Source organism: Alternaria alternata (genome assembly GCF_001642055.1).
Source record: "Alternaria alternata strain SRC1lrK2f unplaced genomic scaffold CC77scaffold_32, whole genome shotgun sequence".
In the NCBI taxonomy this organism is placed as follows: domain Eukaryota; kingdom Fungi; phylum Ascomycota; class Dothideomycetes; order Pleosporales; family Pleosporaceae; genus Alternaria; species Alternaria alternata.
Genome location: NW_017306221.1, coordinates 26,560 through 53,068, shown reverse-complemented (window position 1 = coordinate 53,068; position 26,509 = coordinate 26,560). Strand labels below are relative to the sequence as shown.

Here is a 26,509-nt window from a genome sequence, read left to right as displayed (position 1 = left end):
GAGCGTGAAGAGGGTTAGTGAGGATGTGTTGAGGAAGTACAAGGGCTAGGGTGAAGCGGGCTGGATTGAGCATATGCTTGATCCTTGAATGAGCGAACCAGTATCTATCGGCGTATGTCTGGTGATGGATCAGACGAGGGTATAATTGGCGTTTTGGGAGGGAGATTGATTGCGTTGTTAGGATACCCGGGCAATTACTACTGGCGTTTTGGGAGTAGTGGTTCATTGACTTGTTGGTTTCGATAATCACAGAGAGCTGTGGAGAGCGTAGGGTAACTAGTCGGTACGCATCACAAATATATCCATACAAGTAATGAACAAGCATGCTATCCGCTGTCGGACAATATACTAGTCAGACGCTGCAGCCAGATCCGTGTCTGGCTCCTTTCTAGAGGTAAACGACACCTTTAATCTCGCCACGCTGTCGCACGATCCACATTCGAGGTGATTTGACACTACTTAACATTCATTTCAGCTATCTGCTCAGGACTCCACACTATACTAAGCCACTTCCCAAAGTGCACGTCAGTCCTGCAGAGATTTTACCACTTCTTCTGCGCCACGCTTCCCAGCTGTGATAGCACCTTCTAGATAGCCCTTCCACTCGTATGCGGTCTCACCACCTGCGAAATGCAGGTTTCCGAATGGCTCGCGTAGCGCTCGGCCATGGGTCCTCAACATCCCCGGTCCCATAGCACTAGTAGGTGCACCATCAAGATACGGCTCCTTGGTCCATTCGACAGCATTCACCTCGAGGACGTCTCGCGCTTTGTCAGCTAGTTCAGGTCCGACAAAGGAAACTAGGTGGTCGATGAGCGCCTCCTCACGACTCAGCTCGCTCAATTGATGCCAAGCTGCGGCGGTATTACCAGCAACAAACAAAGCAAGCGAGTACTGCTTTGTCGCATCGTCGCTGATATCCCAAGAGAAGCAGATGGGGCCCTTCATGGACATGAACTTGCCCTGTAGCCCTGCGTCTTTCCACCACGACGACGTATACGTTACAATGATTTTCGCATAAATACCAGGCTTCGTACGCGTTACGAGGGCTCTCTTCGAATGGGGTAGTGGAGGACTGAATCGAATGTTTGTATATGTGTTGGTGGGAATGGCAAGGATGACCTTCTTTGCCTGATATCTGGTTCCGTTTGAAGTGGTTACTTCGCAGACATCCCCGTACTGCGTGATGCTGTCAACCGGAGCATTGATCTGTACAGATCCGGGCTCAATAGCACCTGCTAACGCAGTCGCAATAGCGGATGTTCCTTGTTTGATCTTTAATGCTTGCGCTCCCCCTGGACCATCGGTATTGATGCTCGCGAAGCCGCCGGCTGACTTGACGTAATCCAGGATATAATGGATCCCACACTCGTGGGGTTCGCGACCAACCCATGCCGTGGTGAGGAACCTTGCAAGGCCCTGGAGTAAAGCATCGTTATATAGACCTTTCGTAGTCAACCAATCTGAAACACTGATGTCTTCCTCTTTGGGAAACGATTCAAGGTTGTGGATATCTGTCTCCTCTGCGGCCAGGGTTAAGGTTTCCACGAGCTTGCGAAGTCTCTCCTCCATCTCTGGGTTTCTAATCTATCTCAAAGGATTAACATTAGTCTCATCTCCAGGCGCTTCATTCAGATCCACAGGTCTTATCTTACCTCTGGCAGGTTCGTACTGGCCCGTACAAAACTCCCGTCATGCAGCTCCCATATCACATCACCCTGAAGGTATTGGTCCTTGCAGTCGAGTCCAAAATGCCTCGTCAGCTCATAAACGGTTGGTTGTGTGACCTTATTAATCCATGTCGCACCCAATTCCACAAGTCCAGGGCCACTTGTCAGCTTCTGCGTGCGACTCCGGCCGCCGATGCGATGCTTGGCTTCCAAGAGCATGACGCTGAGACCAGCCTGATGGACATCGTATGCTGCCATGCAACCTGAGAACCCACCACCAACGACGACGACATCGACTTCTTTAGCATTCGGTGGCTGACTAGTGCCGTCTTCCTCAGCAGTCCAGAGCTGTGCGAGGCCTCCGACACACACCACTGCTTCAATCTCGAACTTGGCTTCTGGAAAAGCAAGTCTCGGGACTGGTACGAGAGTCGCGGTGGGCTGCAGGGGAGCCCCGCCATCGCTTACTACAAGGAGCGAGAGAGCAGCAAACAGTTCTTCATGCATGTTCTCGCTCCAGTCGACGATATAGAACGTCAGCTTCACAATGTCCTTGGCTGAGGCGCCAGCTGCTCTGACCACGTCGAGGAGGTTTCTGGCTGCTAGTAGTGCTTGTTCCCCGAATGCACTGGGGAACGAGCCATCGCTATGCTGACCCAGCTGGCCGGAGGTGTATATGGTGCGCTTCGCTCCGTTGACTGAAGCCGCATCGCTATAACCCTGCGGCTCGGGAAGATTGGGTCCGTTGAGGAAGCGGGTTGAAGGGCGTACGTCTCTGGGTGCCATGGTCAGGGAATTGGAAGATGGAAACTGAAAGTGATGTGTATTGTGAAATCAAGATGTATCAAATCTGGATGTGATGATGAGGGCTTGAATGACGGCCATCAGTGATGCATTGGTCCCGAGACTTTTATATGCATTTTGTAAAGCTGACTGCTGTAGTCGCCGTAGTCCATCAAGCTCCGTTGACACTTTCCATCGGCCTTCTGGTGTATCGATGGCAGGGAAGTCGCAGTCCTCTGTCTTACCCATCACGACGGTGATTAGTATCATATCTTGGCCTTCGGCTTCCTTGGACAGTCCGAGGTCTTCACCGTCATTACGATGGGAGGTTAGCAGACAGCGGTGCGGCGTTGCCAATGCAGAGCGAAGGTCGTCGAAATCGGGCCGAGGTGTAGCTTTGATAAGCATACAGAAGCCATGAATCGGGTTACCAGTGGTACAGGCTAAGGAAGGTTTTCATAGCCATAAACCATATTTTTGCCGCCCCGCAGAATCAGAATAAAGGGCCGACAGTATCTTATCTAGCCGCGATCCAGTATCTAGCCGCCGTATCGATAAGCAGCTAGCCGCGGCCAGACTCCATCAATCTAGCCGCTGAGTATTCTCCTACGGTCCTATCTGAATGTCTGTACCTGCTCGGACACCACACGCAGAACCCGCCTATTGAGGAATCGCAGCCCGATATCGTATGCCGATGCTAAATGGATACGCGCAGCGCCGTCCCTACAACCAATTCGTTTACGGAAGCATTACGCAGACCTAGCCGCAACTTTCCAAGGTCCACTTCTGGGTGTCTTACGTGTAGACAACGGAAGAAGAAATGTGACGAACAACGACCAATTTGTTCTGGTTGTTTGCGGAGCCATGTGGCGTGTCGTTGGCCTGCTCCCTCTGCATCCACGCGATTGCTTACTCCACTGGCTACAGGGATGCGCCTCAAATCACAAGAACTCCGCCAAAGCTACATCAATACAGAAGCTGTCGCTATCTGGAGCTTGTCACGTCTCACTTTCCTGAGCCCAGAGCGTCCATGTTTTCTGACCAAGATATCTGGAACTTTGCTCGAGCACTACGTCACCCGGACGGGTTCTCAGCTCGTACCTTTCCCACCCTCGTGCAATCCTTTTGTGCGATTGCTCTTGCACACGGCAATTTCCGACGATCTGATCATGCATAGCCTGCTCGCTCTTAGTGGAGTCCATTTTTCAGGGTACGATAACATCGAAGAAGGGCTTGTGTTGCGTGCAACATGGAGTCACTATGCCGCCGTCGTTCGCAGCCTGCGGACGGAGCTTGCGTCTTTCGGGACCGGCCCTGAAGATTCTATGAAGACTTTACGCCTTCTTGTTGTTCTCATTATACTATGTCACTATGAGGTATGTGCGTAGCGTAGATGCTTCCATGCACACTTCCCATCCTGCTGTAAACCTGCTAACACCAGGCTCGGTTTGCCTTTGAAGGTGATATCTGGCGATACCCAAGGAAAGATGTTTCAGCATCTTCGTGCAAGCAGACAACTCATCCTGTCATTACGGGTTCACTCACGGAGTCTACCCACTGACTCTTGCCGTCAACTGTTTGGCCTTATGTGTGAGCTATACGCATACCTTGTCCTTGCCAATACCTTGACTCCATATGCTGCTATTCAAGAACGCTCGATAGTCTTTGATTCGTTCATCATTCACCTTGATGAGATTGGCGAGTCTGCCTATCGCGGCATTATGCTTGGAGGTTTACATGGCCTGTTGGAACTCATACCTTTGGTTTCAGTACTTGCTGCCAGTCGGTTGAGAGAAGATGCTGTCGAAAGTGATAGCGTCGCACAAGATAGGGATGGTGAGGCAAAGTCTCGACCTGTCTTGTTGGACACATACAGGATACTTAAAGCTCGGATAGATGGTTGGTCTTTGCCTCCCTTATCAGAACAAGCAAGCGATTTAAGCACCGTGGCACCCACGAATTGCGCAGCAGCTATCAGAAGTCGGTACAAAGAGCGCCGCATTGCTGGAGACGTCTATCGCCACGCCCTTTACATTTACCTGTCTTCTTCGATGGCTGGCCAGCTATGTACAGATCAAGACGTTCGTGCCTCGCTCCACACGCACGCATGCGCCATTCTGGATCTTGCCACAAACCTCGCAGAGCTATCATTTGATTACACCATGCTCTGGCCTGTCATCATCTGTGGCTCATGCTTGACATTCAAGTCACACCAGGATTTTCTGCTCGCAGCTCTCGACTTTTCTCGATACCACATGGGTCATGTGAAGACAGCGTCGAAATTGCTGAAGTTGCTGTGGGACGATCCGGATCCGAGGGCTTTTGGTCCTTATGGATTGTATCTTGTCATAGAAAAGTACAAGATCGGCTTTTGTACGATATGATAGATAAAGCGTTCACTACCTGTGGGCAACGAACTAGACTTGACACTCTGTCCTAAGCATTGGCGCACGTTCTATCTTATACTCTTCATGGGCCGATGTTGGCAGACTCAAGAGTGTACCTCGTATTAGAGTTAGTCGCTGCGATGCGATAGGGACTGCATCCATTTGACCCGCACCCTCATATGTTGCACTCTTATCTCTCAACAACAAACCCTTCCCAATCCGGCATTGCAGCCCTGCACGACCTGTCATACTCGACCAAGCCTTTCAGATAATTCAACATCTCTCTCTTCTTCCCAGGAATGTTTGCGCCCATGTACCAGCTGTCCGCATCCTCGAACACCAACATCTTGCTCGTTACTGCAATGTCATCTGCCCATGCTTGTGCCGCTTCAGGGGTGGCATCAAGGTACTTGATCTTTTCCTCCCGCACCTTTTTGATCATGTCCACAACGATGTCGACCTGAACCTCAACTATCGTTGGTCCGTTACCTAATGCAGTTGGCGCTTCATCGCTGTTAGCTGTATCATCTCGATGTTTGAGCGATGCAGCTTACCTTGAGGCCCGTATACCATCCACATATTAGGATAACGAGGAGCCGCCAAACCCAGATGCGTTCGAACACCATCCTTCCACTGATCCATCAATGTTTTTCCATCAGTTCCTTCGATGCCCATGGTAGAGAATGCGCCTGTGTAATTGTCGAAGCCTGTCGCCAGTACGATGATATCAAGTGGTATCTCTTCCCCTCCAACTTGCAAGCCTGCCTTTGTAAAGGTCTCAATAGGCGTCGCTTTCAGATCCACAATTCTGACATGATCCTGATCACACACCTCGTAGTAATCCTGCTCAAGACCATTCCGTTTCGCTATGATGGGATGTGGTGGCTCGAGAGGCGCGAGGATATCTCGCTTCACTGGGTCCTGGATTCGCGCACGCGTTTTCCGGGCCCAGTAGTCGTATACCATGCGGTTGTCTTTATGATCGACCAAAGCAGAGGAAAAGTTTCCACCTGCAAAGTTGAAGCCGCCGCGTTGATACAGCTCTTCGAGAAACTTCTCTCTTTCCTCTTCCGATAGCATCTGCGGTGATGGAACAGGTGGTGGATTGTATGGGAATCCGCTGAATGAATTTCGAGCAGCGGTCCTCAGCACGCTGTTCAAAATCCCCTTGAGCGAATCCTGCTCCTCCAAAGAGAGTTTACGCTGTCTCATAGGAAGTGCCATGTTTGGCGTACGGATTAAGGCCACGAGCTGTTTAGCTTCTCTTGCCATCTCCGGCACGATCTGCAGAGCTGTTGAGCCACTTCCAACGACTGCAACTCGTTTGCCGTGTGTGTCCACGCCTTCCTTCGGCCACTTACTAGAGTGTAATAGCGTTCCAGTGTATTGGTCGAGGCCCTCCCATGTTGGCATATGTTGCTTGTAAGTCGAGCCCGTACACAGCAAAAGGTGCTTGCAGGTAGCCACATGGCCTTGTTCAGTCTGTACTGTCCAGCGACCGAGCTCGGTATCGAAAGTGGCCTTGTTTACCCGTGCATTGAACGTGCAGTCTTTGCCAATGCTGAGAACTTTGTCAACATGGTCGAAGTATCCTTGCAATTCCTGCCACCCGGGAAACCGTTCGGACCAGGTCCATGTCTTGTATACTTCAGGGATTGAAAGCTGATAAAAGGGAAACTCCGAGTCGACTCGAGCTCCGGGATAGGTGTTGTTGCTCCATACACCGCCTAGCCGCGGAGTGCCTTCGAACAGATGGATTTTGAAACCTTCAGCCCGTAATCGCCATACTGCATACACACCACCGAATCCTCCGCCTACAATGAGGATGTCAGTATCAATCGCTTTGCTGGTCGCCATGGTGTCCTGTTCACTGAAGAATTGGATCTTGACAGGAATTGGTCGTGCATCAACCTGCAATATATGCTACAAGTGTGGCGATGGCCTGTACGCCCTGTCGCCCCACGGGCCCCTCGATATCCAGGCAAACATGTCAATCCAAAGTGCCGAGGTTATTACCAGAACTTTTAATCTACTAGTATCAAGTCGCTGGGCGTAAGGCATCCTGTTGCATCGAACCGTCTGACATTCACGCCCCGTAAGCACCACCAACGGCTGTAAGGCCTGCTTCCTCGGAATTATCATCGCATGTATTGCCGAATCGCGCACGTCAAGGGGCTGAATGACACTTTGTGCCGTGTTTGCATGATCGATGTAGCGATAGCGTATAAGGCTGATGCAGGTGCTACATTTCCGGTGATGGGGTCAGCGCTAAGCTGCCAGATACCGGAACGGATCTCACCCCATGCCCAAGAAGTATTACTTTCTGTTAGGTCTGAGGTACTTTGAAAGCGATGATGATTGGGTAGATACACTCAGCCGCTCGTCAGGGCGGATGCTAGGTGCGGGGTAAAGACGTAAAGACCCAGACTATGCATTGGAGGAAGTCGTCTTCAGAGTATGGAAGATACGAGATATAAGCTAGGTGTATCATTCAGCGACATAAAATCGTCGTCGCAAGGCTTTCGGCCTTCGGAGTAATGACTTCGGTATCGGTTCATTGATATCAGATGAACGACACAGCCTCGCGCTGAGCTCGCGGAGGTTTTGGAAGTTCACAGCATCACTACTGGTGGGAAAGTGCAGGGCTGTCCTTAGCTGTCTTGGCTGAAACGTCACCCGCTAGGTTAGGCGGGATCTGTGCGCAACATTCAATTAGATGCTAAACTCGAAGAAATCACCTTCGTTACAATGTTCAAATACTGATCATTACAAGTTAGCACAGAGGTTTGTCCGGATGGTATCCAGTCAGTTCACCCCGGTGAAGATACCCCGGCTTGGTCGCGCATCAGCACGAAGTTTCGCCATGACTGGTGTATAGGTGTGGTCGGTCCAGTCCGAGCAAAAACTGATCGAGGTATAAAGGGCGTCTAGTCGCAGAGTATAGTTGTAACAACGAGTGCACAGTCTCGGATATCTATAAGCTCTTTGATCATATGCAAAAGTAACCCGAGACAATGAAGAGATTCTTTCATGTTCTCCTCTCTGCTGCGGCGTGTGCAGTAGCATCCCAAGCAACAAAGCGGCAATCCTCACCTCGACCGATGGAAAACCTTGCGCGAGGTATCGTCGCTGTTCGTGCCCAGAACGACAGCGCTTTCATCAGCTGGCGACTACTTGGTCTTGATCCAGAAGACATCGCTTTCAATATCTATCGCTCAACTGATGGCGCCAACGCGACGAGGCTCAATCCAGAGCCTGTCACTGGCGGCACAAACTATCTCGACTCCGGACCTGATCTCAGCCGATCTAACGAATACTGGGTACGGTCAGTTATCGATGGGAATGAGCGATCATGTACCAATTCGAGCTACATACTCCAGGCTGATACGAAGCAAGAGCCGCTTATACGTGTTCCCATCAGATCAGGTGATCAGATCAAGTACGTGTGGGTTGGCGATCTTGATGGAAGCGGCGAGTACGGTTACCTTGTTGACAGACATGGCGTTCAGCAAAGCTTTGAAGCCTATCGCAGCAACGGTGAATTCCTGTGGGAGGCGGGTATGGGGCCAAATAGCAAGAACCAGAACAACATCGAGCCGGGATCAGCAGCCATTGACGTCGGTCATTGGGATGGCTTGACCGTGTACGATCTCGACAGCGATGGATTCGCCGAAGTCATCGTACGCATAGCGAATGGTGTTGTATTTGGCGACGGGGCCATATTTGACGAAGGCAGCAACGACGACGAGCAATTCATCGCTGTTCTAGACGGCCAAACAGGTGCTCTTCGCGCATCAATCTCTATTCCAAATGACTATATAGAGCACGGCCCTTTCGCCGCACGTTTGGGCATCGGTTACCTCGACGGCACCACACCGCACATTGTAGGCTTCATGAAGAACCGCCGTGACGACAAAGTCTTCAACCGTATCATGGCCGCATGGACCTTTGACGGCATCAGACTCAACCAAAAATGGATCTGGGACGACCAGAACGCTGGAGCAGGATCTGACGGACACAACACGCGCATTCTTGATGTCGACGGCGACGGCGTCGATGAGGTTGGCGAGATTATGTTCCTCCTTGAAGGAAACGGAACCATGCGCTACTCGCTCACAGACTCAGGTATCGGGCACGGCGACCGCTGGCAAGTCGCCAAGATCGATCCAGAAAGATCGGGTCTACAGGGTTATGGCGTCCAGCAAGATAACCCATCCAAGTTGTGGGAGTACTACTACGACGCACGTACAGGCGAGGTACTATGGAAGCACTACGGTGACGCTGTCGGAGATATTGGTCGAGGCATGATTGGCGATATCGATCCTAATCATCCCGGCATGGAGTCCTGGAGTGCAGGCGGAAACGGACTGTACAACGCGCCCAGCAACTCCAGCATCACCAATAGTAGCGAACTCGCTCCCTGGGCTCATCTGGGTCTCTGGTGGGACGGTGACGACACAATGGAGCTGTACAACGACGGCAAAGTGGAAAAATGGAACCCAGAGGCTCCTACTACATCTTCCTCGCTACCCCGCTTGTTCCGCATCAGCGATTACGGTGCAGTGAACCCTGGTGACCCCAATCCAGCTTTTCTAGGCGACATATTTGGTGATTGGAGGGAAGAGGTCGTCACAACGAATGAGGATATGAGTGAGCTGATCATCTTTACCACTGATCAGCCGACGAAAAGGAGACTGTACACACTGGCGCACAATCCAAATTACCGAAACGGTATGACGCTGAAGGGCTATCTGCAGAATGCCCATGTAGATTACTTCATTGGAAATGGCATGGAGACACCACCGCAGCCGAACATTCGGTACGTAGGCGTCTGACTTCGATGATGGAAACTTTCGACAAAGATGGTTCCTGCCTCGGAGGATAGGCGGAGTCTTATTGCAACTCTTGTCATTTCGAGTGCGGCTGATGAGCGCTGATATGAGATTGAAGGATACAAGTCCAGAGCGAGATTTTGGGAACCCAAGGTCACGTAACGGGTAGCAGTATGAATGAAGACCATATGATCTGTGAGATACTAGGTTATGAAGAAGAGAGAGCCATTGTTCGAGTTTGATGTTCCCGCACGGATCGTCTCGCCTAGCCAGCACGTCCCACGATCTAAAACAAGTTGACGGTCTGATCCATGACATTGAGCTGTGAGAAGTGCTAAAAGAAGATTGAGGCTATTGTAGCAGAAAATTACTGCAGGTTTACCATCAAAACTGATCATAGCTTGAGATCGCCAGCAACCTACTCAATACGCATCTACACGCGGTTCAGGCGCCCATCACGTGGCCGCGCGAGTTGCAGCCAGAATTGTGCCTCGCCTTCCAGTCACAGGGATACGAGAATGACATGGTCTAGGACCAAATGCCTAGGTACAGGTACGGCGCTCATGGAGCGCAGCGAGCCGTGCCGGTATGCAACTGCGTGCGAAACCAAAACGGCCGAGTACACAGCGCCGAACGACAAATTTAGCTTGCTAAGGCGGGGCACGATCGAATTTCAGGAGTCTTCGCTAGCCACGGACCAAGTACACGAGCTACCTCGTAATCACAAATTGTGAGAGGACTGTCATGCGTTGCGCACCCAATATAAGTATGCAAAAAGTCGCTGTTGCTTCCACCTTATTCGTCTTTCGATTATCGAGTAAGGCCACAAGATAGTCGTTGGCGACACAGTCGTTTCACTCAACCACATTCTTTAGTCTGTATTCAGTCATGCAGATTTACATTCGTTACATGCATATTGCATTTTCTTTGTTATTATCATCTGTACCCCAGACCTCTGCAGCGCAAGATGGCCTTCGTCCTGAGCGCGTGGCCTCGCCACAACTGAAGAACATACATGCCGAAGATTTCGAAAGCCTTGACAAACGCCAGAGCAACGGGACTGAGAATTCGCCTGTCTTCTTCAGAGACAACAATGTCTGGTACCGGGATTCGAATGGGCGAGAGGTGCAAATGTCGACAACAGGAACGGAAGATAGTCCCTTCAGCAACATAACGTACCCCTCACCGGACAACGAATTTGTCGTCGTATTCCAATCTACGCCCGCCCAGGATCACATCGTGTACGAAGTCGAGTCGAGCCCTTACGACCAGCTGCAACCCCGCTTGCATCAATTCCAGTATCTTAAGCCTGGTGACAATGTGACCATTGATCGGCCTCGAATGTTCGATTTGACGAACAAACGCGAGGTTGCCACGGACAATACGTTATTCGAGAATCCATACCAGATCTACTCACTGGATGGTGGGTGGAACGTGGAAGGCACCGAATTTCGCTTCATTTACAATCAACGGGGACATCAGATTGTGCGTATAGTTGGCATGAGTACTAACGGACATGTGCGCGCCCTAGTAGAGGAGAAAAGCGATACCTTTGTTGATTATTCACAAAAGCTCTACTACAAGGAGCTCAAGAGTTCGAACTCAAGCGAGTTGATTTGGGCCAGTGAGCGCGACGGTTGGAATCATCTCTATCTGTACGACATGGAAAGCGGGAAAGTGAAAAACCAGATCACGGAAGGAGAATGGGTTGTGCGCTCCGTGGACTACGTCGACGAGATGAAACGAAAAATCTGGATCAAGGTTCTTGGTGCTGTATCTGGCCAGGATCCCTACTACGCCCACCTAGCGCGAGTAAATTTCGATGGTTCAGATTTCAAGGTTTTGACCGAAGGCGACGGCGACCATTCCTGGTTATTCAACGACGACAGATCGGCCTTTACAGATACATGGTCTCGCATGGATATGGCCGAGAAGACCGTCACGCGTGACGCCGAGACTGGAAACAAGACCGCCGATGTTTACGAAGGCAATCTTGACTCTCTTCTCTGGCCCATACCCGAGCGCTTTGCAGCCCCAGGCAGGGACAACTCTACCCTGATCTACGGCCTTGTTTTCCGCCCTTACCAAATGGACAACAGCACAAAGTACCCCGTTATCGAGAAGATTTACGCTGGACCACATGACTTCTTTGTACCAAAAGCGTATATGAGCCACGACGAGGCCCATCGGATTGCGAACCAGGGTTTTGTTGTCGTTCTCATCGACGGCATGGGCACCAACTGGCGCTCCAAGGCTTTCCATGACGTATGCCACAAGAATCTCAAAGACGCAGGATTCCCCGATCGGATTGCATGGATGAAGGCGGCCGGGTCAACCCGCCCTTGGATGGATATCAGCCGCGTTGGAGTATATGGAGGTTCCGCTGGCGGTCAAAATGCCATGAGTGCTCTCCTCTTTCATAATGATTTTTACAGCGTCGCTGCAGCAGATTGCGGATGTCATGATAATCGCATGGACAAGTTGTGGTGGAACGAGGCATGGATGGGGTACCCCGTCGACCAGAGCTACGAAGATAGCTCCAACGTTGTGAATGCAGGAAAGCTGAAAGGTAGCCTGCTACTTACTGTTGGCGAGCTGGACACGAACGTCGATCCGGCAAGCACGATGCAGGTTGTCAACGCGCTCACCCAAGCAGACAAAGATTTCGACTTGGTGGTTATCCCGGGAGGCGAGCATGGAGTCGCAACCACGAATTCATATGCGTTGCGAAGGACCAAGGATTTCTTGTACCGGAAGTTGAAGGGCACAGAGCCACCGAAGTCTTGGATCTAGAGCGAACTTGATTTCCCGTATATAGACGTACCCCAATGCGATGCAACATCTTGCGCACGCTGTGAAGTGGCCACGAATGGACTTCACGAAGAGGCCGTATGTGGCCTCGCGCCACTTCTTTATCCTATTTTCGATTTGTCTACGGTTCGCGTGAAGCCATGGCATGCATTGACCGTTTTTGACGCGTTATTTAGGCAAATTACCACGGGTCTAGACTCCCGAATAGTGAATACGCGGTACAGGGCCTATAAAGACGTTGATTGCGCGTGAATGAAGACATGATCTAGCAGCGTGACAAGATTTGCAGTGCACCAACGGGTTTTCCAGCTTCTAGATCGGTAGGAGAGCATAGGATTTGGAAAGGACTAATCGCTATCTATGTTCCTGTATACCTCCAGATTGATGAAGTTGATGATTGCGGCTACGCTTTGAGGAATGAAATTTGAGGCGGGACGTTGGTGAGAATATTACCCGACTGTTGTAGGATCTGCAGGTCCATTGCGTGGAGATACATCCTATAGTGGTAAGACTCCGCTCGGTTGCAGACACCCTTGCTCTTCACCTTCATGTAGCGTCTATTCTTCCCCAATCAGGCAGGTCTCTCATATTTGCAGATGTCGAATGCGGAAGATACTCCACTAAGGCGTAATCCCATCCACAACTACACCTTGGCGTAATTAAGTATCCTACGCCCGATACCTCGCTTGGTGACAACTTTCGGAAAGTGGATGTCGTTCTGATTCTGGGATCACATTGGAGTTCATAGATCCATTATGGTCTAAGGTCCTATCCAAAGACTTCCGTAGGGTGTTTGGACGGGCGCCATCACGAGGACATAAGGACGACTCATTGTCTTGTGGTGTCTTGTCTCGCTCATCATCTGTAACTTCACAAGGCGGGTCGTTCGTTCGAGTCGTTGTTTGCATTGACCATGTGAAAATGGCCTCCAAGTTCGGTGGTGGATAAATGTTGTTGTAACGATGCACGGGTGGCCTTGCATGAGTTTTCAAGGCATCCAACTCTACCATTCAGGCCCAGCTAGTAGCGCATTCCTTCACCAAAGTTGCTCGCACGCGGGTTGGCCGACAGTGCCTGTGATACCCAATTTTCCTTCAAGGAACATCGCTAATCAGGATTCCAGTCTCTTTGATGCCATAGTCGACATGCGCCCAGCCTGAGCTGAAGATTGGAAAATGTAGCCCGGTCCATCAGTAGTCAACTATGTCGAGTATAAGAACAGTCGCGCGCCTCCCCATTGTTGTCCCTCACCACCATCAGATTCCGAGTCAACAGCACCGACATTCAATCTCAGCTCTTCTTGAACCAAAATCTTCACGATGAAGCTTTCTACCTCTCTCGTTCTCTTAGCCTCGGTCACCGGCACCATGGCCGGCTGCTACTCCGGCGGTCAAAGCTGGATTGACGATTGCAACAAGAATTCGTTCAAGGGTGCTATTAGAGACCTGTGCAACAACGGCCAGCTTGCAGGCTGGTTCCAGAATACTGGTACAACCAAGACCTGGTGTGCCAACAGTCGTTGCAACGGTATCAGGGTGGACCTCGCAGTGGGCTGGAGAGGAAACGGAGGATATACCTTGGCCGCCAAAGACTGCATATCAAGACTGGAGGATGAGATCAATGGCTGCTGGCAAGGAGGCGAGTCTACCAAGTACGACTGGTATGTCAAGTAAGTGTCTAACCCTAACCCTGATTGTGGAACGACAACGATAGCTAACGGCGTTCGTCTATAGGGCTGACCCTAACGACGGTTGGTGTCCATAGAACTCGCTTGGCAGATACGACAGCCAGCGTTACACGACTTGTTACCAGGATGGTCTGGATAATAGGCCGAGGAACGAATTCAGTCAGCGGATGCTAGAGTAAATGTTCAATGAATTGCCATAATAACTGCCTTGACCGCATCTGCTATCAATTCTCTCTTCCGCTGTTGAAGTACCTATGCTTGTAGCTCGCTGCCAATTTCGTAAGCCAGTCTTGCGGATGCGCATAAGCTTTTGTCAGGTCTGAATGTAAGTGTTGAAAGGGAGAGGTCAAGAAAACTAGATGACCAAACTATGCGATCAGCTTGAGGTGATAGCTAACAACGCAAGAGAGCATCTTCGTAATCCTTATAAGTATCTTTCAAGACTCCAGATCGTGCTTTTCAAAGCGTGCTTCAAGACTCTCTAATAACTGATGTCTCTTTACGACTGTCTATCTATATAGATCTCTAGTGTATACTTCAATGAGCTACGCTCTTTGAGGTGTCTAGGCTAAAGTTCGGATTATGAACGAGAACTCTCAAGCGGGAAGAGAATAACAAAGGATATTATATGCTTTGAGCTCATCAAACGTAATGACAAAGCCTCGCTTCGCAGCGCTCGATCAACCGCTATGGCCTCTTCTTCTACGGGCAAGACTAGGCGTTCGTTATGAGGCTTTGTGACTTACAACCATAATCTTCAAGGTCTCACAGCTTCTGAAAGGGTGAATGATGCGTTGTGCCTCTCTGTCGTTCCGGTATAGTCTGCGCAACTTACGATCATGCTGCGTAACCTTCCACTGAACTCACATCTCGTGATGTACTCAAAAATTTGCATCCCACACGATTGTTTGTCGTGGAGCTGACAGCCTCTAAGATCCCTTTCGCCTATCTTTTGCGCTACGATTCATAACTCCAATCGTACCTTGAAGATAATCTGTTTATTCACATGCGTTCTTATCACCGGCGATGCTAGAATTTCAGACGGCTTCTATAGCTCTTTGCGACATGCCCTGATATCAGCAAGACTATGGTAGGCGTATGATACGTGCCAGCACGTCATCACTATCAGGAGACGGACCCTCCATCTTGATCAAGGACCAACAATCACAACGAATGGATATCGTGTTGGTGTGCGCATCTACGCGTTCTCCTAGTGCCACGCCATAATATGCTCTTCGCGCACGGAAGAGAAGCTGCGACTGATATACAAGTTGACGTGCTCGGCCCACGCACGATGACGGCATCACACTTCCGCAGCACCGATCAGGGTTCTTGCAGGTCCACCCTCCCTGGCAGAGTCTGTCCGCCTCGTTCGCTCCTGCTCCACTCCGTGTCCACTATGCCGAGTCTCTGCAACCATCTCACTTGTCATTATTTCCGATTCCAATTGTCCGCGAAAGAGCGCCACCACCTCCGAGACCTTACGTGATGCAAGCTTAGCGTATGCGCAACAACATGCGAGTCACTCCTTCACCCAGCAGATCTGGCTCAAGACACCTAAGGTGAGTACCCATTCTGTGTGCGCCACAGATACAATAGAGGAAGTGCGCGGTTACATGACCCTGGTGACCGATGGCTCAATGCTTGTGATCAGCTAAGCTTCTGCCACGAGCTTGATCGGCAACACGCGAGCCTTAACACCCCACACTCTATTGGTTGCCGTTGCTCTTCTGCATCTCGGCAACGCGCATGTCTCCGCTAAGTAGACCACGACGTACCTCCAGCTCGAGAATGAAGGGCTTTCTAACTCTGTCAATAAGACGATTGGCGGCATCGACACGCTTGCGTTTGACGGACAAAATCGACGATACTTAGGGCAGATTTCAGGTCTTTCGCCACATCTAGTTCTCGCATCGCACAACGTGCGACCATTGTAACGGATTACCAAGGAGTGCCGGAGAACATAGCTGGTTGGTGGTGCCTGCATTACTAGATACGTCGCAACACAGAGCTCACCTATACTTTTAGGTACAAGAGCAACGGGCAGCTAGCGACTATCAAATCCATCTAAGAAGAGATGATAGACCACTCTACTCCGAAATGATTGCACACCCAAGACTGCATTATCCTTCTACTGAACGCGTCCAATCCTCTGCATCCTAGAATGTCCAAGAGCGGTCTTGCCAGCAGGCTCAGCCTGGAATCTGATAAAGCGATACGTCAATCAGCTAGGGAAGGACGCCACGGTTGAGGGACTCGCCTCTCCGCTCGTTGCCGACGCATACGCCTCGCGCATATCGCATCATTGCGTTTTCCATGGGAAGAGCACATGCCATCATACACGGCGGGCTGTCGATCCAGAGATCAGCTATCGGTGTATCGCCCGTTACCTCATCGCGCAAGTCCGTGCGACTAATATCTCCGGAGCTTGAAGCAGAGTTGCAGGGTTCGCAAACGGCCGAAGTAGGGCTTGCCGCTTAAACCTAGGACCCTCATGGTCAGATCACGACATCATGTGGAACTACTCTAAACTCGAAGTGGAAGTATCGTTGCGGTAGTTAGCAGGATATGGATATGACACACCTCGAGTAGTCATGAAGAAGTAGCAGATGCGCCGATGCCCGACTAACCCATGAGGGGATGGCCGCGAGGGAACTTGCCGTTACCAATTACGAGTGATCCAGCTGCCGAGACAACCACCGTCTGTCAAACTGTAAGAGCGGCACACGTGATGCAGTGTTGCAGGAGAGAAAAGCAATGGTCTAACTCTGCACCGTGAAACAAGTCTTCCTCGATGGGGCAGCTTTGTGCGGCTTGAAGCGATCACGCTTAACGCCCGTCATGCCGCGCTGCCCATGCTGCAATCCCGTAGACCGGCTATCATCTTCTGCAAAGATGGCGCTCCTACAAACTGCTCACCGTCTTTTTCGAGATCCGCCGCGTTTCATGATCACAATGAATGCTTCGACTCGGATCAAGTACTTCCAACTTTTACGCGGAAAAGGTCGAGGCCTTCTCGCTCTGCCCTGCAACCCATCGCTACTTCTATTTAGCCATGGACCGGCCCTATTTCCCGTCTCCCTCGCTTTTGAGGCCGTTTAAAACGCTTGGAGAGGCTAGCGAGTCATTGTCAAATTCATCGCTACGAATTCCCTATCACGTCCATAGCCAAGCACGACTGGAGACACGAAATGTATCGCAGCACTGTTTGCACAACACTTCTTCTGCTAGCATGTAGGCTACGAGGGACCGCTGCGTATAAAATGATCTTGATCTTGATTTGCTTCGCGAGCTTCACGCACTGAGTGCAGCATAACAGAACGCGTTCCAATATTGAAGCAACAGTCTTCTCTCATGACGGCTCAGACCCTCTGGATCACAGGTGTTGTGGAACATTCGGGATTCATGCTCCGTATACCCAGTTTTCAAGGTTGTGAATAGCCGTTATCTCGGCACGCTCGGTGGTATTCGCAAGCGTTACGTGCTTCGCTAGCTTGCCCCCGCTGTTCACGTCGGACATCTCCACTTCTGAATCCCACATGTTCCGTCAGTGCGACCCTTCGAAAGATCAGGCGTCCGGCCCTTCCCGTTTCTGACGCACAAACAGGTTCTTGACCTGGATCATCGCGCGTTTGCCCTATCTTGTCGCAAGGTTTCTCGTCTAGGCTCATGCAGGTGACAGATTGAAACGGCGGTGCCAAACTTGGATTGCAGGACGTGTGACAGCGGCAGCAGCCGTGACGTACAGCATGGCAAAAGCGCCTTTCTCCACGACGTGATTCCGCGCTTAAGCTGTGCACACAGTAAATACATACGCAGTCACTTGTGCAGGTGATGGAATCGGCAGTAACAACATATTGCTCTCCAACATAGGGTGAACGCCTCGGCATTCAGTTGCATACGCTAAGGACTGCCGATCGCGTGGCTGCACAGACCTGCAGAAGGCACATGGCAACGGACGCTAGGATGATGCCAGCGAATGAACGCTGGCCAGAGCCAAAATTTTGCTCGGCGTTGCGTGGCCTCCCCGGTACCCGGTACCCCTTAAGCCTATCTTGAAAGTGACAGCTGCACGAGCTGCTTGCGCCATCGACCTAAAACCAGGGTCATTAGTAACAACTGACCCCATGAGCTTCACCCAGTGATGTCTGAACAGGCGCTCAAAAGGAACATAGTGCTCGGTCTTGCATTCAAGAGAGGCAAACGTACCGTCACTGATAATCATGGTAAACCGATGTCGGGTTAGTATGCATGTCCACATCGATCAGGGTCTATTCTCACAATGATTGAAGCCTTCTCGTCCGGCTCCTCCACGATGTGAAGTCTCTGTCAGCTCTCGCGAAAAAGACATTGTGCTGTGACTGTCTCGAATACACGAGAGATTTCTATCCGCTGGTAGCAAAAACATGCAGTGCATGGATGCGCGCCAGCCACCTACTACGCAAGCCTACCAAGGCCTACCGAGGTTCTCGGCGGGATCATCATCAAGGACTACGCGACGCCGTTAAATTAACGGCGTCCAAAGGATGTATGCATGCGAAGACACTACCAGCTACTCAGCTCTGTATCAGACCTTTGCCGAGGCCGACAATGCCGTTACCCACTGGCTCGAATCATGTTTCCAGTGGCGGCCTGATGCAGCTATTGTCACCAGACTTAGATCAGAATGGACAAGATGAGCAGCCGAGAGATAGAACGCTTCAAAATATATATTCATGGCTCCAAAGCATGGCCTGACCTTCCGCTATATCAACGAAATAACGAGTCGCTTCCCGGTTTCATCTACGCTCACATGCCCGGCGGTCCACATCCTCCTCTATCGGTCGTTGCCTCATGGCCGGCTCCGAACTATGTTAATCCTGAAGGGAGGGGCAGGGTGACGACTATCATTGCGGGTATCCTGTCACCAATTACCTTCTTTGTTATTTTCGCAAGAATTTGGGTCCGATTCTATCTACAGCGAAATCCTGGCTTGGATGACTGGCTTATGATAGCTGCCCTTGTATGCTCCCTATCTCCAATTAAGACATACACGCACTCACGTTCAGTAGCCATTCATTATTGCCTTAGCTATCCTTGTACCGTACAGTAAGATTGTATGATATGGAAATCACTGATCACAGCTAACGTCTTACAGCCGCAGATGCCTATCACAGCGGCATACATATATGGGATGTCGATCTCACCTTGTTCACAATACAGAGGAAGCTCATATTAGCGATAGAGATGCTTGTGCTCCTCGTTGGAGGACTTGTGAAAGTCTCTATTCTACTGTTCTTTCGTCGCCTGGGTTCACGCGGTGTCTCGAAAGCCTTTCGATTCGTCACCTGGACTGCAATTGGGGTCCAAACCGCTTCCACTATCGCTTTCGTTACCGGTTTCTTTTTTGTCTGTCGCCCTATGTCTGCTTACTGGGAGCAGTCGGATGTCATCAAGATAGCACAAGGAGTGAAGTTCAATTGCTACGACGAGGGCGCTGCCATAGTCTCTGCCGGCGTGATTTCCACGGTGCAGGACGTAGTCACCGCTCTGTTGCCAAACTTCATATACTGGAAAGCAAAGATTCCGATTCGCCAGAAAGTGGCTCTGATGGGAATATTTGCTACCGCTTACGGGGCTGCCACATTTGGGGCACTACGAACGCACGCAACCTGGGTTCTATTCTATGAGACTTACGATGTCTCTTGGCAGCTTTGGGAAGTCTGGAATTGGACACTTCTTGAGGCTCACATAGGCATCATCTGTGCTAATGCACCAGCGCTCAAGGCCTTTGTGAAACAGTACCTCGAACCCATCAAGTCTATTGCATCGAAACCTCGAGGACGGTTTTCGCCAACCAAGTCCAAGTCCTCGCATGCACAATCGTCGCAGACTGGAAGCAAAGCGGAAAGCGATCCATCAAAGAAGTCCAAGAAGTCGTGGAGGAATCCTTATGGACACTTTGGGTACTTCTCCCAGCCGACGGAAGTGACACAGCGGTCCGATGATGAAGAGCTCTTCGGATGCGAAGGGATACGAGGATCCTCATCAGACACCAAGCAAGGCACGACGCATAGTGATGGACAGTCTGCGAAAGATGACATTGAACTGGGATTAGCCCCTCCTATCACGACCTACTTGGCCCCGCCTCCGGAGCTTCACCGAGGGAGTTTGGGAAGTGTTGGCATGGTGTCAGTATACATGTACGACCAGAACGAAGGGGATGGATCGGGTGGAGACATGAGATATATGCGAGCTAGGTTATAGCTTTATACTAGTAATCTGTAATGATCTAAACAATACCTAACCGATGTCGCTGATAGACGGGACGCCACTTTCACTTTCCAGCTTCCTGATGCCAAAACAGCTGCTGGCGACACGAATACATTCAACGTGACTTGATCTTGGAATGACATGCCGTTGGTGGTGTCAGTCAATAATCACAAATTGGAACAGTGGATCTTCCCGTAAGTGTAGTTATCTTCGGAGACGTGCGAGAAACACAAGCTCACCTCGACGCACGTACAATCAAATATCACCATGCGCCACTTGAAGTGGTATCACGTGCTGTAACTTAGGTCACAAGTTTGTCTTTCCCACGAGATACCTTAATGGCGATGGTAGAAACGAGATAATCCTGAGCCTACCGTTCAATGCGACTGACTATGAGAGCGCTTTGCTACTAACAAGCGTGTGTGTGTGAATGTGCGTGTGTGTGTGCAATACGATGCGTTATGATCAGAGGTTCGGTAGATACATCTTAACTGGTGCATAATGTACTGCGGACTTGTCAGTGTGTTAAGCGATATGCGCATGGTGTGACCCGATCGCACGGGTCGCAGATGCAGAACAGGAGTAGGATCAACGCCCGGCTTCCCGGACCCCGCGGCCTTCGCCCAAACCTGCTGGCGCCCGAATGCCTCACCTACGTCCTCCAGCGCATATTGACGCAGCAGCTAAGTATTTGTAACTTATGGTCTCGTCACACGATACATTCAGATGAGAATGTAAGAGAAGTGCTAGGTGTTCGTGATGTTGTAGGCCTCTTAGGCAACCCTTCCTCGCCAAAGTCAAGGCTTCCGCCCGATATGACCACTAGCTCATGCACTGCTGATGTCAGCGTCAGACTCCACTTGCGTAGTACGTTCGAATGCTCACAACGTCCCGATGTAGCTTATGCATCTTACACCTGATGCTGATCGGTAACAGTTTGTCTAAGGACAAGAAGTGAAAGTGTTGCATAGTGTTAGGTCATGTCGCACAAGGTGCCGTTCGATCTGGGTACTTAAGCCATGCCTTCGCGCCTGGTAGATACGAACGCCCTAGACTTGAGACTACTATCGAAATAACAGAGGTACGTCTACATGCTGTGATGAGGTCCACCATAGGTATTGTCCTAACAACGATTAGTCAATCGTATTGATAGCTGATGATCGAGTGCGCTGAACACAATGCTCTCTAAGAGAGCTCAGAGTTTAGTTGTTGGATCGACTTTCAACGAGATGTGGGAGGTCATTAGGGAGAAATGGGACATGCTCGAGAACCCCGACGGTTTTGTGAACCTAGGCGTAGCCGAGAACTACCTGATGCGTAGAGAATTGGAGGCCTACCTGACAGAACACGTTCAAATCGCTGGCAGCAACGCGACGTACGACGACGGACCAGTGGGCAGTCAACGGTTACGAACCGCCTTAGCTCATTTCTTAAGCGCGCAGCTGGAGACAGCGCAGCCACTGGAGGCAGACCAAATTGTGGTTTCCAATGGAGTCTCGAGTGCGCTCGAGCATGTCGCCTGGGCGCTCGCTGATGAGGGCGATGTCTTCTTGCTAGGTCGGCCGTACTATGGAGAGGCTACCTTGGGCCTGCGCCCCCACGTTCGAACTGTTGCCGTCACGTTTGGTACGACAGATCCGTTCAGCCTGGCAGCAATCGTGTGCTACGAAAAGGCGTTGATGCGCGCTCAGGCACGTGGAATTGTAGTTAGGGGCCTGCTATTGTGCTCGCCTCACAATCCACTAGGTCGCTGCTATCCGCGCGAAGTGCTATGCGCCCTGGTCGCACTTTGTGCAAAGCATAGCCTGCATCTCGTAAGCGACGAAATATACGCACTCTCAGTTTGGCGCGAACCTTGCTTCACTTCGGTCCTGTCGCTGCCGCTCGCCGGTGTCATAGATCCCGCTCTGGTTCACGTTGTCTGGGGTATCTCCAAGGACTTTTGCGCCAACGGATGGCGGCTGGGTTGTCTTCTATCTCCTGCCAACCCCGTGTTGCGCGCCGCTGTGGCTGCTGTTGCCATCTACTCCTACCCGTCTTCCATCACGGACCATGTAGTCGCGCAGATGCTTGAGGACCGGGCCTTCACCATCAAGTACTTGCGCAAGAATCGTCAGCGGCTAAACGCTGCCTATACACTTGTTACCGGTCTTCTGGAGAAACAAAGCATTCCCTTCGCTACCAGTACCCACGCCGGCCTGTTCGTGTGGGTGGACCTTGGCCACGCATACCGCCGCCATCACAACCTGAAGCAAACCGACATAGACGACAAAGCTGTAGCGCACAGGATACGAGAAGCACTGTACACGCAAAAGGTATATTTGGCATGGGGAGGCAACTTCGATAGTGAGACGCCGGGTATGTTCCGTGTCAGCTTTGCGCACCCAAGCAAGTACATAGAAGAAGGGTTTCGACGCATTGAGCTAGCACTTCAAAGTGAGGCTCTGCTACTAAGCGTGCCGTAGAGATGCGTCCGACGTGCTACTCAATTGAGATTATCCTTGGCTCATCCTTGTGGAACCACTTTTGTATTAATGCATGTTCCTCCTCACCACTGCACTCAAAGTAGCCAACACGCTCAAAAGCCTCCTGTCCCTTTTCGACGAGGATCAAACCCGAAGTCATGGAAGAACCGACAACTTCGAAACACCAAACGTTTTTCGGATCTATGTCGCCAGCGATGTCCCACGTTATAGTGACAGGCATCACCTCCCAAGATGCGACATGTGCGACAAGAACAAACCCTAACTAGTGTGCTTGTTGGAGCCGGCCTTGCAAAACAAGGCGACCGCGTTCCACTTCGGCGAACGGGGATTGCTCAAATTTGTGCTCGATTTGACTGTCTATGTATTGGGCTTCTGCTTTTAAAGTAAGATTGGATAACGTTAGGTAACGCTCGAAGAACCGAACTGGCTCATTGAGAGACGCCCATGACCAAGTTGGTCCAAGACATGTTGGCGAATTTGTGACCGGGACATCGGGTATTTTGAGCCGATACCACAGCAACTGCACTATGAGATCAGGCTTCCACAACCCTGCAAGATAATCAGAAGAGGGCAAGCCCATTATCTCGCCAAAGTTTTCCGCCAGAGCTACACAAGCGGGCAATCTATCGCTTACTTTCGAGAGTTTTCGAAGCGTGTATTGTTTGATATTACGCTGCCAGCTTTCGTATACGTTAGACAATGCTAGAGGACCTTCCTTAAGCATTCTTGATCGCACTTCAGCATTCCGACTAGGAACGTAAACATCAAAGGCCGGGTCTATGTTTGTCCTAATAGGGCAACTTCCACCGTCAATGTTAATACCTTCAGGATATGTCGGACATCTCCACGTTGTTTGCTTTAATCCAAATCTTAGGAGGCGGAGAGATAGCATGTCTTCCTGCATTGTCCAGCCTCGTTTGTTAAGGGGCTCTTGATATTCGTTACTTATTAGTAGCTCGGACAGGAATAGATAACCTTCTATAGTGTAATTGTCTTGCTTGCGATAATACAGTATGCGGAACAGTTTACTGTACGCTTCTTTGAATGTACGGTCTTAAAGAAAGCTGTCTGTACTATTAGCTGCGCTTGCAGCGCCGACTGTAAGCGCTGCGTTCTAGTAGATGCTTTGCATCTTAGCAATCTCTAATGCCTTTTCATCATCGTTGTCTTAAATAATACAGAGAGCGTCGATCTATATGTAATAGAATCCGAGCGAATAGCAGACTTAAATAGCATCTCGTATCGTCTTCGGAAACCCAGACATGTTAGTCACGTTATGTCGGCACCGCGAATTAGCTTTCGTGGTCTTAACTTGCTCTAGTTGCGTATCTCCCTACCCTAGAGGATGTGCGCGATTGCACTACAATCGCGCTGTTTTGTTAGTAGCGATAAGAATGCGATAAGAAGCGAGGCGTAGGATCGCGGTAGTAGGATCGCGGTTAGCTAGCTACACTAGAGAGCTAGCTAGAGAAAATTAAAAGAAGCTATTTTGTGCAGATTTACGCTAGGATTTTGAATCTCTATTTAGTTTGTTAATAGCTACTCTCCTTGTTAAGATATCTGCGCTTAAGTGTAGAGGTGGAGTTTTAATGTTCCTTACGTAACTGCACGCTGCACAGCTACTATTGCAGCGCTCTAGCTACACAATTTAATATAGAATTACGCTACAATTTTAAATCTGTATTTAGTTTGTAAATAGCTACTCTACTTATAGAGATATTAATATATAACGTTGTAAACTACTAGACCTTGCGCAAACTACTAGACCTTGCGCAAACTACTAGACTTAAAACTTTACGATATTAATTAGTATACAGCTTATATAAGCTAGTTTATGCTAGAAACTAGTATACTTAGCGCGAACTACTAGACTCTATACTTTGCAGAATTGCTTTATAGTTTATATAGGGCTGCGCATGTCTATATAGTTTTCTATATAAGAAACTATACTTCTAAGCTATTTTCTACTACCTAAACTCTACAACGTAAATCTTAAGCTAAACGCTGTTCCTATACTATATAAGAGAGCACCTAATTATTAACTAAAGCTAATAGCTAGTTAAGACACCTAAATCTTAGCTTGCTAAGAGTGCGTTAGTTAATAGGTAGGCTCTTACTCTAAGAGATAATAATAACAAAATAGACAAGTAGTAGAAGGCGAGCAACTATCTTTAAGGATAGGCGCGTAGTTAAGTGCTTAGGCAACTAAGCTACCTCCTGTAAAAACGTACTCTCTTAAAGGATAGTAATTAAAGTATAGAAAGTAAGCTGTCTAAGGGACTTAAGTGTCTTTAACTAGTAAAACTTTTAATAGTTTTAGAAGTTTTTATAATAGTAAGCTTAACTAAGGAATAGTAGATAGGTGCCTATCTTTAAAGATAGGCGCTAATAGTAGTTAAGTGCCTTAATACGTTAAGGCGCCTACAAACGTTAGGTGCCTAAGTAACTAAGCTACTTAAAGGAATTTAGATACTACTTTAAAAAAACATAACCTCTTAGAAAGGATAGTAGTTAAGCTATAGAAAGGAAGTAATCTAGTGTTACGATCTATACCTAGGAGGAGACAGAGGTAAGCGTAATTACTTTAAAGGATTAAGCGGCACAGTTAAAGGATTAAGCAGCACAGTTAAAGGATTGCGGCACAGCAACTACGCTAAGGTTACGTAACTGCTTAGTAGTAAGCAGATACACGCTAGGCCCGAAACAGGTGCTTAGTAGTAAGCAAGACTAGTTAGCTAATAACTAGGGCTAGCACTGTATTGCTTATTAATAAGCACTTACACGCTTAATACTAAGCGCGATACTTATTAGTATATAGCTTAGACACTAAACCCTTATAGCTTAGTGTGTTTAACTTTGTATAAGACTCTAGTATTTAATCTAAGGATTATACTTCGTTCTCCTACAACCCCTTATAATATTACATCGATCTACTAATTATGCTATTACACTAACCTTGTCTATTGCACTTACTTATTCCCTAAGAACTAACTCTTAGGTTATCTAAGGATAACCTTTACACTTTAAACACCCTTAAGATAAGTAACGTTGTAATAGATACCTCTGCTAATTTCTAGACTGCTAGAGGAACTAACGTTCGCGCTAATAAGCCTAACACCTACTATAGTAACCGCAATAAGCTTAAGGCATAGCTACTCTAAGTTAACTAATACTTCTACTTTAAAAGAGACAAGATTAAAGATAAGGACAAAGTTGTTTAGGCCTCTACTTTTTTCTAAGAAGACGCAGAGAAATAGGCTAATCTGTTTATCTAACGCTATATAGATTCTACTATTGTTAACAGAGGCAATACGAACCTTGTTGAGGATTAGACTACGTTTAAAATAAAAATGCAAGAAGTATTCTTACCTTTTAAAGAAGATGTAATTGCTAAGCAGAAAATCTAGAAACTACAACAAACTAAATCTGCCGCTAACTACACAACTGAATTTTAGCAGTACAAAACACTAATTAATTAGGACAACAACGCTTTAATACAAATATACTTAGGGTTAGGGTTAGGGTTAGGGTTAGGGTTAGGGTTAGGGTTAGGGTTAGGGTTAGGGTTAGGGTTAGGGTTAGGGTTAGGGTTAGGGTTAGG

The 26,509-nt window shown here is 49.3% G+C and overlaps 10 protein-coding genes across 10 annotated transcripts in view; 7 read left to right on the top strand and 3 right to left on the bottom strand.

Moving 5' to 3' along the window:
• Window positions 1-507: 507 nt before the first annotated feature.
• On the bottom strand, window positions 508-2,887 carry CC77DRAFT_1001224 (amine oxidase). The gene is made up of 2 exons (XM_018523152.1): window positions 1,656-2,887; window positions 508-1,587 (listed from the first exon to the last, which is right to left on the bottom strand). The coding sequence occupies exons 1-2, from the start codon at window positions 2,454-2,456 to the stop codon at window positions 526-528; spliced, it is 1,863 nt and encodes a 620-aa protein (XP_018379802.1). The 5' UTR covers window positions 2,457-2,887; the 3' UTR covers window positions 508-525.
• Window positions 2,888-3,108: 221 nt separating this feature from the next.
• Window positions 3,109-4,872, top strand: CC77DRAFT_1099936 (hypothetical protein). The gene is made up of 2 exons (XM_018530032.1): window positions 3,109-3,829; window positions 3,914-4,872. Exons 1-2 carry the CDS (start codon window positions 3,155-3,157, stop codon window positions 4,835-4,837), a joined length of 1,599 nt encoding a protein of 532 aa, XP_018379801.1. The 5' UTR covers window positions 3,109-3,154; the 3' UTR covers window positions 4,838-4,872.
• A 28-nt stretch (window positions 4,873-4,900) lies between these two features.
• Window positions 4,901-7,031, bottom strand: CC77DRAFT_1001221 (steroid monooxygenase). Its single transcript, XM_018523151.1, has 2 exons — window positions 5,395-7,031; window positions 4,901-5,344 (listed from the first exon to the last, which is right to left on the bottom strand). Exons 1-2 carry the CDS (start codon window positions 6,695-6,697, stop codon window positions 5,031-5,033), a joined length of 1,617 nt encoding a protein of 538 aa, XP_018379800.1. The 5' UTR covers window positions 6,698-7,031; the 3' UTR covers window positions 4,901-5,030.
• Window positions 7,032-7,929: 898 nt separating this feature from the next.
• CC77DRAFT_975182 (hypothetical protein) lies at window positions 7,930-9,867 on the top strand. Its single transcript, XM_018535915.1, has one exon. It carries the CDS (start codon window positions 7,942-7,944, stop codon window positions 9,673-9,675), a length of 1,734 nt encoding a protein of 577 aa, XP_018379799.1. The 5' UTR covers window positions 7,930-7,941; the 3' UTR covers window positions 9,676-9,867.
• A 451-nt stretch (window positions 9,868-10,318) lies between these two features.
• Window positions 10,319-12,653, top strand: CC77DRAFT_1025775 (alpha/beta-hydrolase). The gene has a single exon (XM_018526137.1). The coding sequence runs from the start codon at window positions 10,804-10,806 to the stop codon at window positions 12,463-12,465; it is 1,662 nt and encodes a 553-aa protein (XP_018379798.1). The 5' UTR covers window positions 10,319-10,803; the 3' UTR covers window positions 12,466-12,653.
• A 1,197-nt stretch (window positions 12,654-13,850) lies between these two features.
• Window positions 13,851-14,247, top strand: CC77DRAFT_1066952 (hypothetical protein; the record flags this gene model as incomplete). Its single annotated transcript, XM_018528941.1, has 2 exons — window positions 13,851-14,152; window positions 14,217-14,247. 2 exons carry the CDS (start codon window positions 13,851-13,853, stop codon window positions 14,245-14,247), a joined length of 333 nt encoding a protein of 110 aa, XP_018379797.1.
• Window positions 14,248-18,962: 4,715 nt separating this feature from the next.
• CC77DRAFT_918980 (hypothetical protein) lies at window positions 18,963-19,990 on the top strand (the record flags this gene model as incomplete). Its single annotated transcript, XM_018533697.1, has 2 exons — window positions 18,963-19,212; window positions 19,314-19,990. Coding segments are annotated over 2 exons (927 nt in total), but the record flags the coding sequence as incomplete, so codon positions are not given.
• Window positions 19,991-21,358: 1,368 nt separating this feature from the next.
• CC77DRAFT_1001211 (putative aspartate aminotransferase) lies at window positions 21,359-22,887 on the top strand (the record flags this gene model as incomplete). The annotated part of the gene is made up of 2 exons (XM_018523150.1): window positions 21,359-21,503; window positions 21,560-22,887. The coding sequence occupies exon 2, from the start codon at window positions 21,601-21,603 to the stop codon at window positions 22,885-22,887; it is 1,287 nt and encodes a 428-aa protein (XP_018379795.1). The 5' UTR covers window positions 21,359-21,503; window positions 21,560-21,600.
• Window positions 22,888-23,170: 283 nt separating this feature from the next.
• Window positions 23,171-23,842, bottom strand: CC77DRAFT_948761 (hypothetical protein; the record flags this gene model as incomplete). The annotated part of the gene is made up of 1 exon (XM_018535217.1): window positions 23,171-23,842. A coding segment is annotated over one exon (672 nt), but the record flags the coding sequence as incomplete, so codon positions are not given.
• A 2,664-nt stretch (window positions 23,843-26,506) lies between these two features.
• Window positions 26,507-26,509, top strand: part of CC77DRAFT_564120 (hypothetical protein) — a 721-nt gene continuing 718 nt past the window's right edge. Inside the window, exon 1 of the mRNA XM_018532213.1 lies at window positions 26,507-26,509. This exon is cut by the window's right edge and continues 364 nt beyond it. The gene's annotated coding sequence lies outside the window, so the exon portion shown is untranslated.

Bases quoted from the DNA above. Each gene is read 5' to 3' on its own strand.
- CC77DRAFT_1001221 (XM_018523151.1), bottom strand. From the start codon at position 6,697: ATGGCGACCAGCAAAGCGATTGATACTGACATCCTCATTGTAGGCGGA. The intron at 5,345-5,394 runs GTAAGCTGCATC...ACAGCGATGAAG, and splicing joins GATGGTATACGGGCCTCAAG to CGCCAACTGCATTAGGTAAC.
- CC77DRAFT_1001224 (XM_018523152.1), bottom strand. From the start codon at position 2,456: ATGGCACCCAGAGACGTACGCCCTTCAACCCGCTTCCTCAACGGACCC. The intron at 1,588-1,655 runs GTAAGATAAGAC...CCTTTGAGATAG, and splicing joins CCAGTACGAACCTGCCAGAG to ATTAGAAACCCAGAGATGGA.
- CC77DRAFT_1025775 (XM_018526137.1), top strand. From the start codon at position 10,804: ATGTCGACAACAGGAACGGAAGATAGTCCCTTCAGCAACATAACGTAC.
- CC77DRAFT_975182 (XM_018535915.1), top strand. From the start codon at position 7,942: ATGGAAAACCTTGCGCGAGGTATCGTCGCTGTTCGTGCCCAGAACGAC.
- CC77DRAFT_1099936 (XM_018530032.1), top strand. From the start codon at position 3,155: ATGGATACGCGCAGCGCCGTCCCTACAACCAATTCGTTTACGGAAGCA. The intron at 3,830-3,913 runs GTATGTGCGTAG...TTGCCTTTGAAG, and splicing joins TTATACTATGTCACTATGAG to GTGATATCTGGCGATACCCA.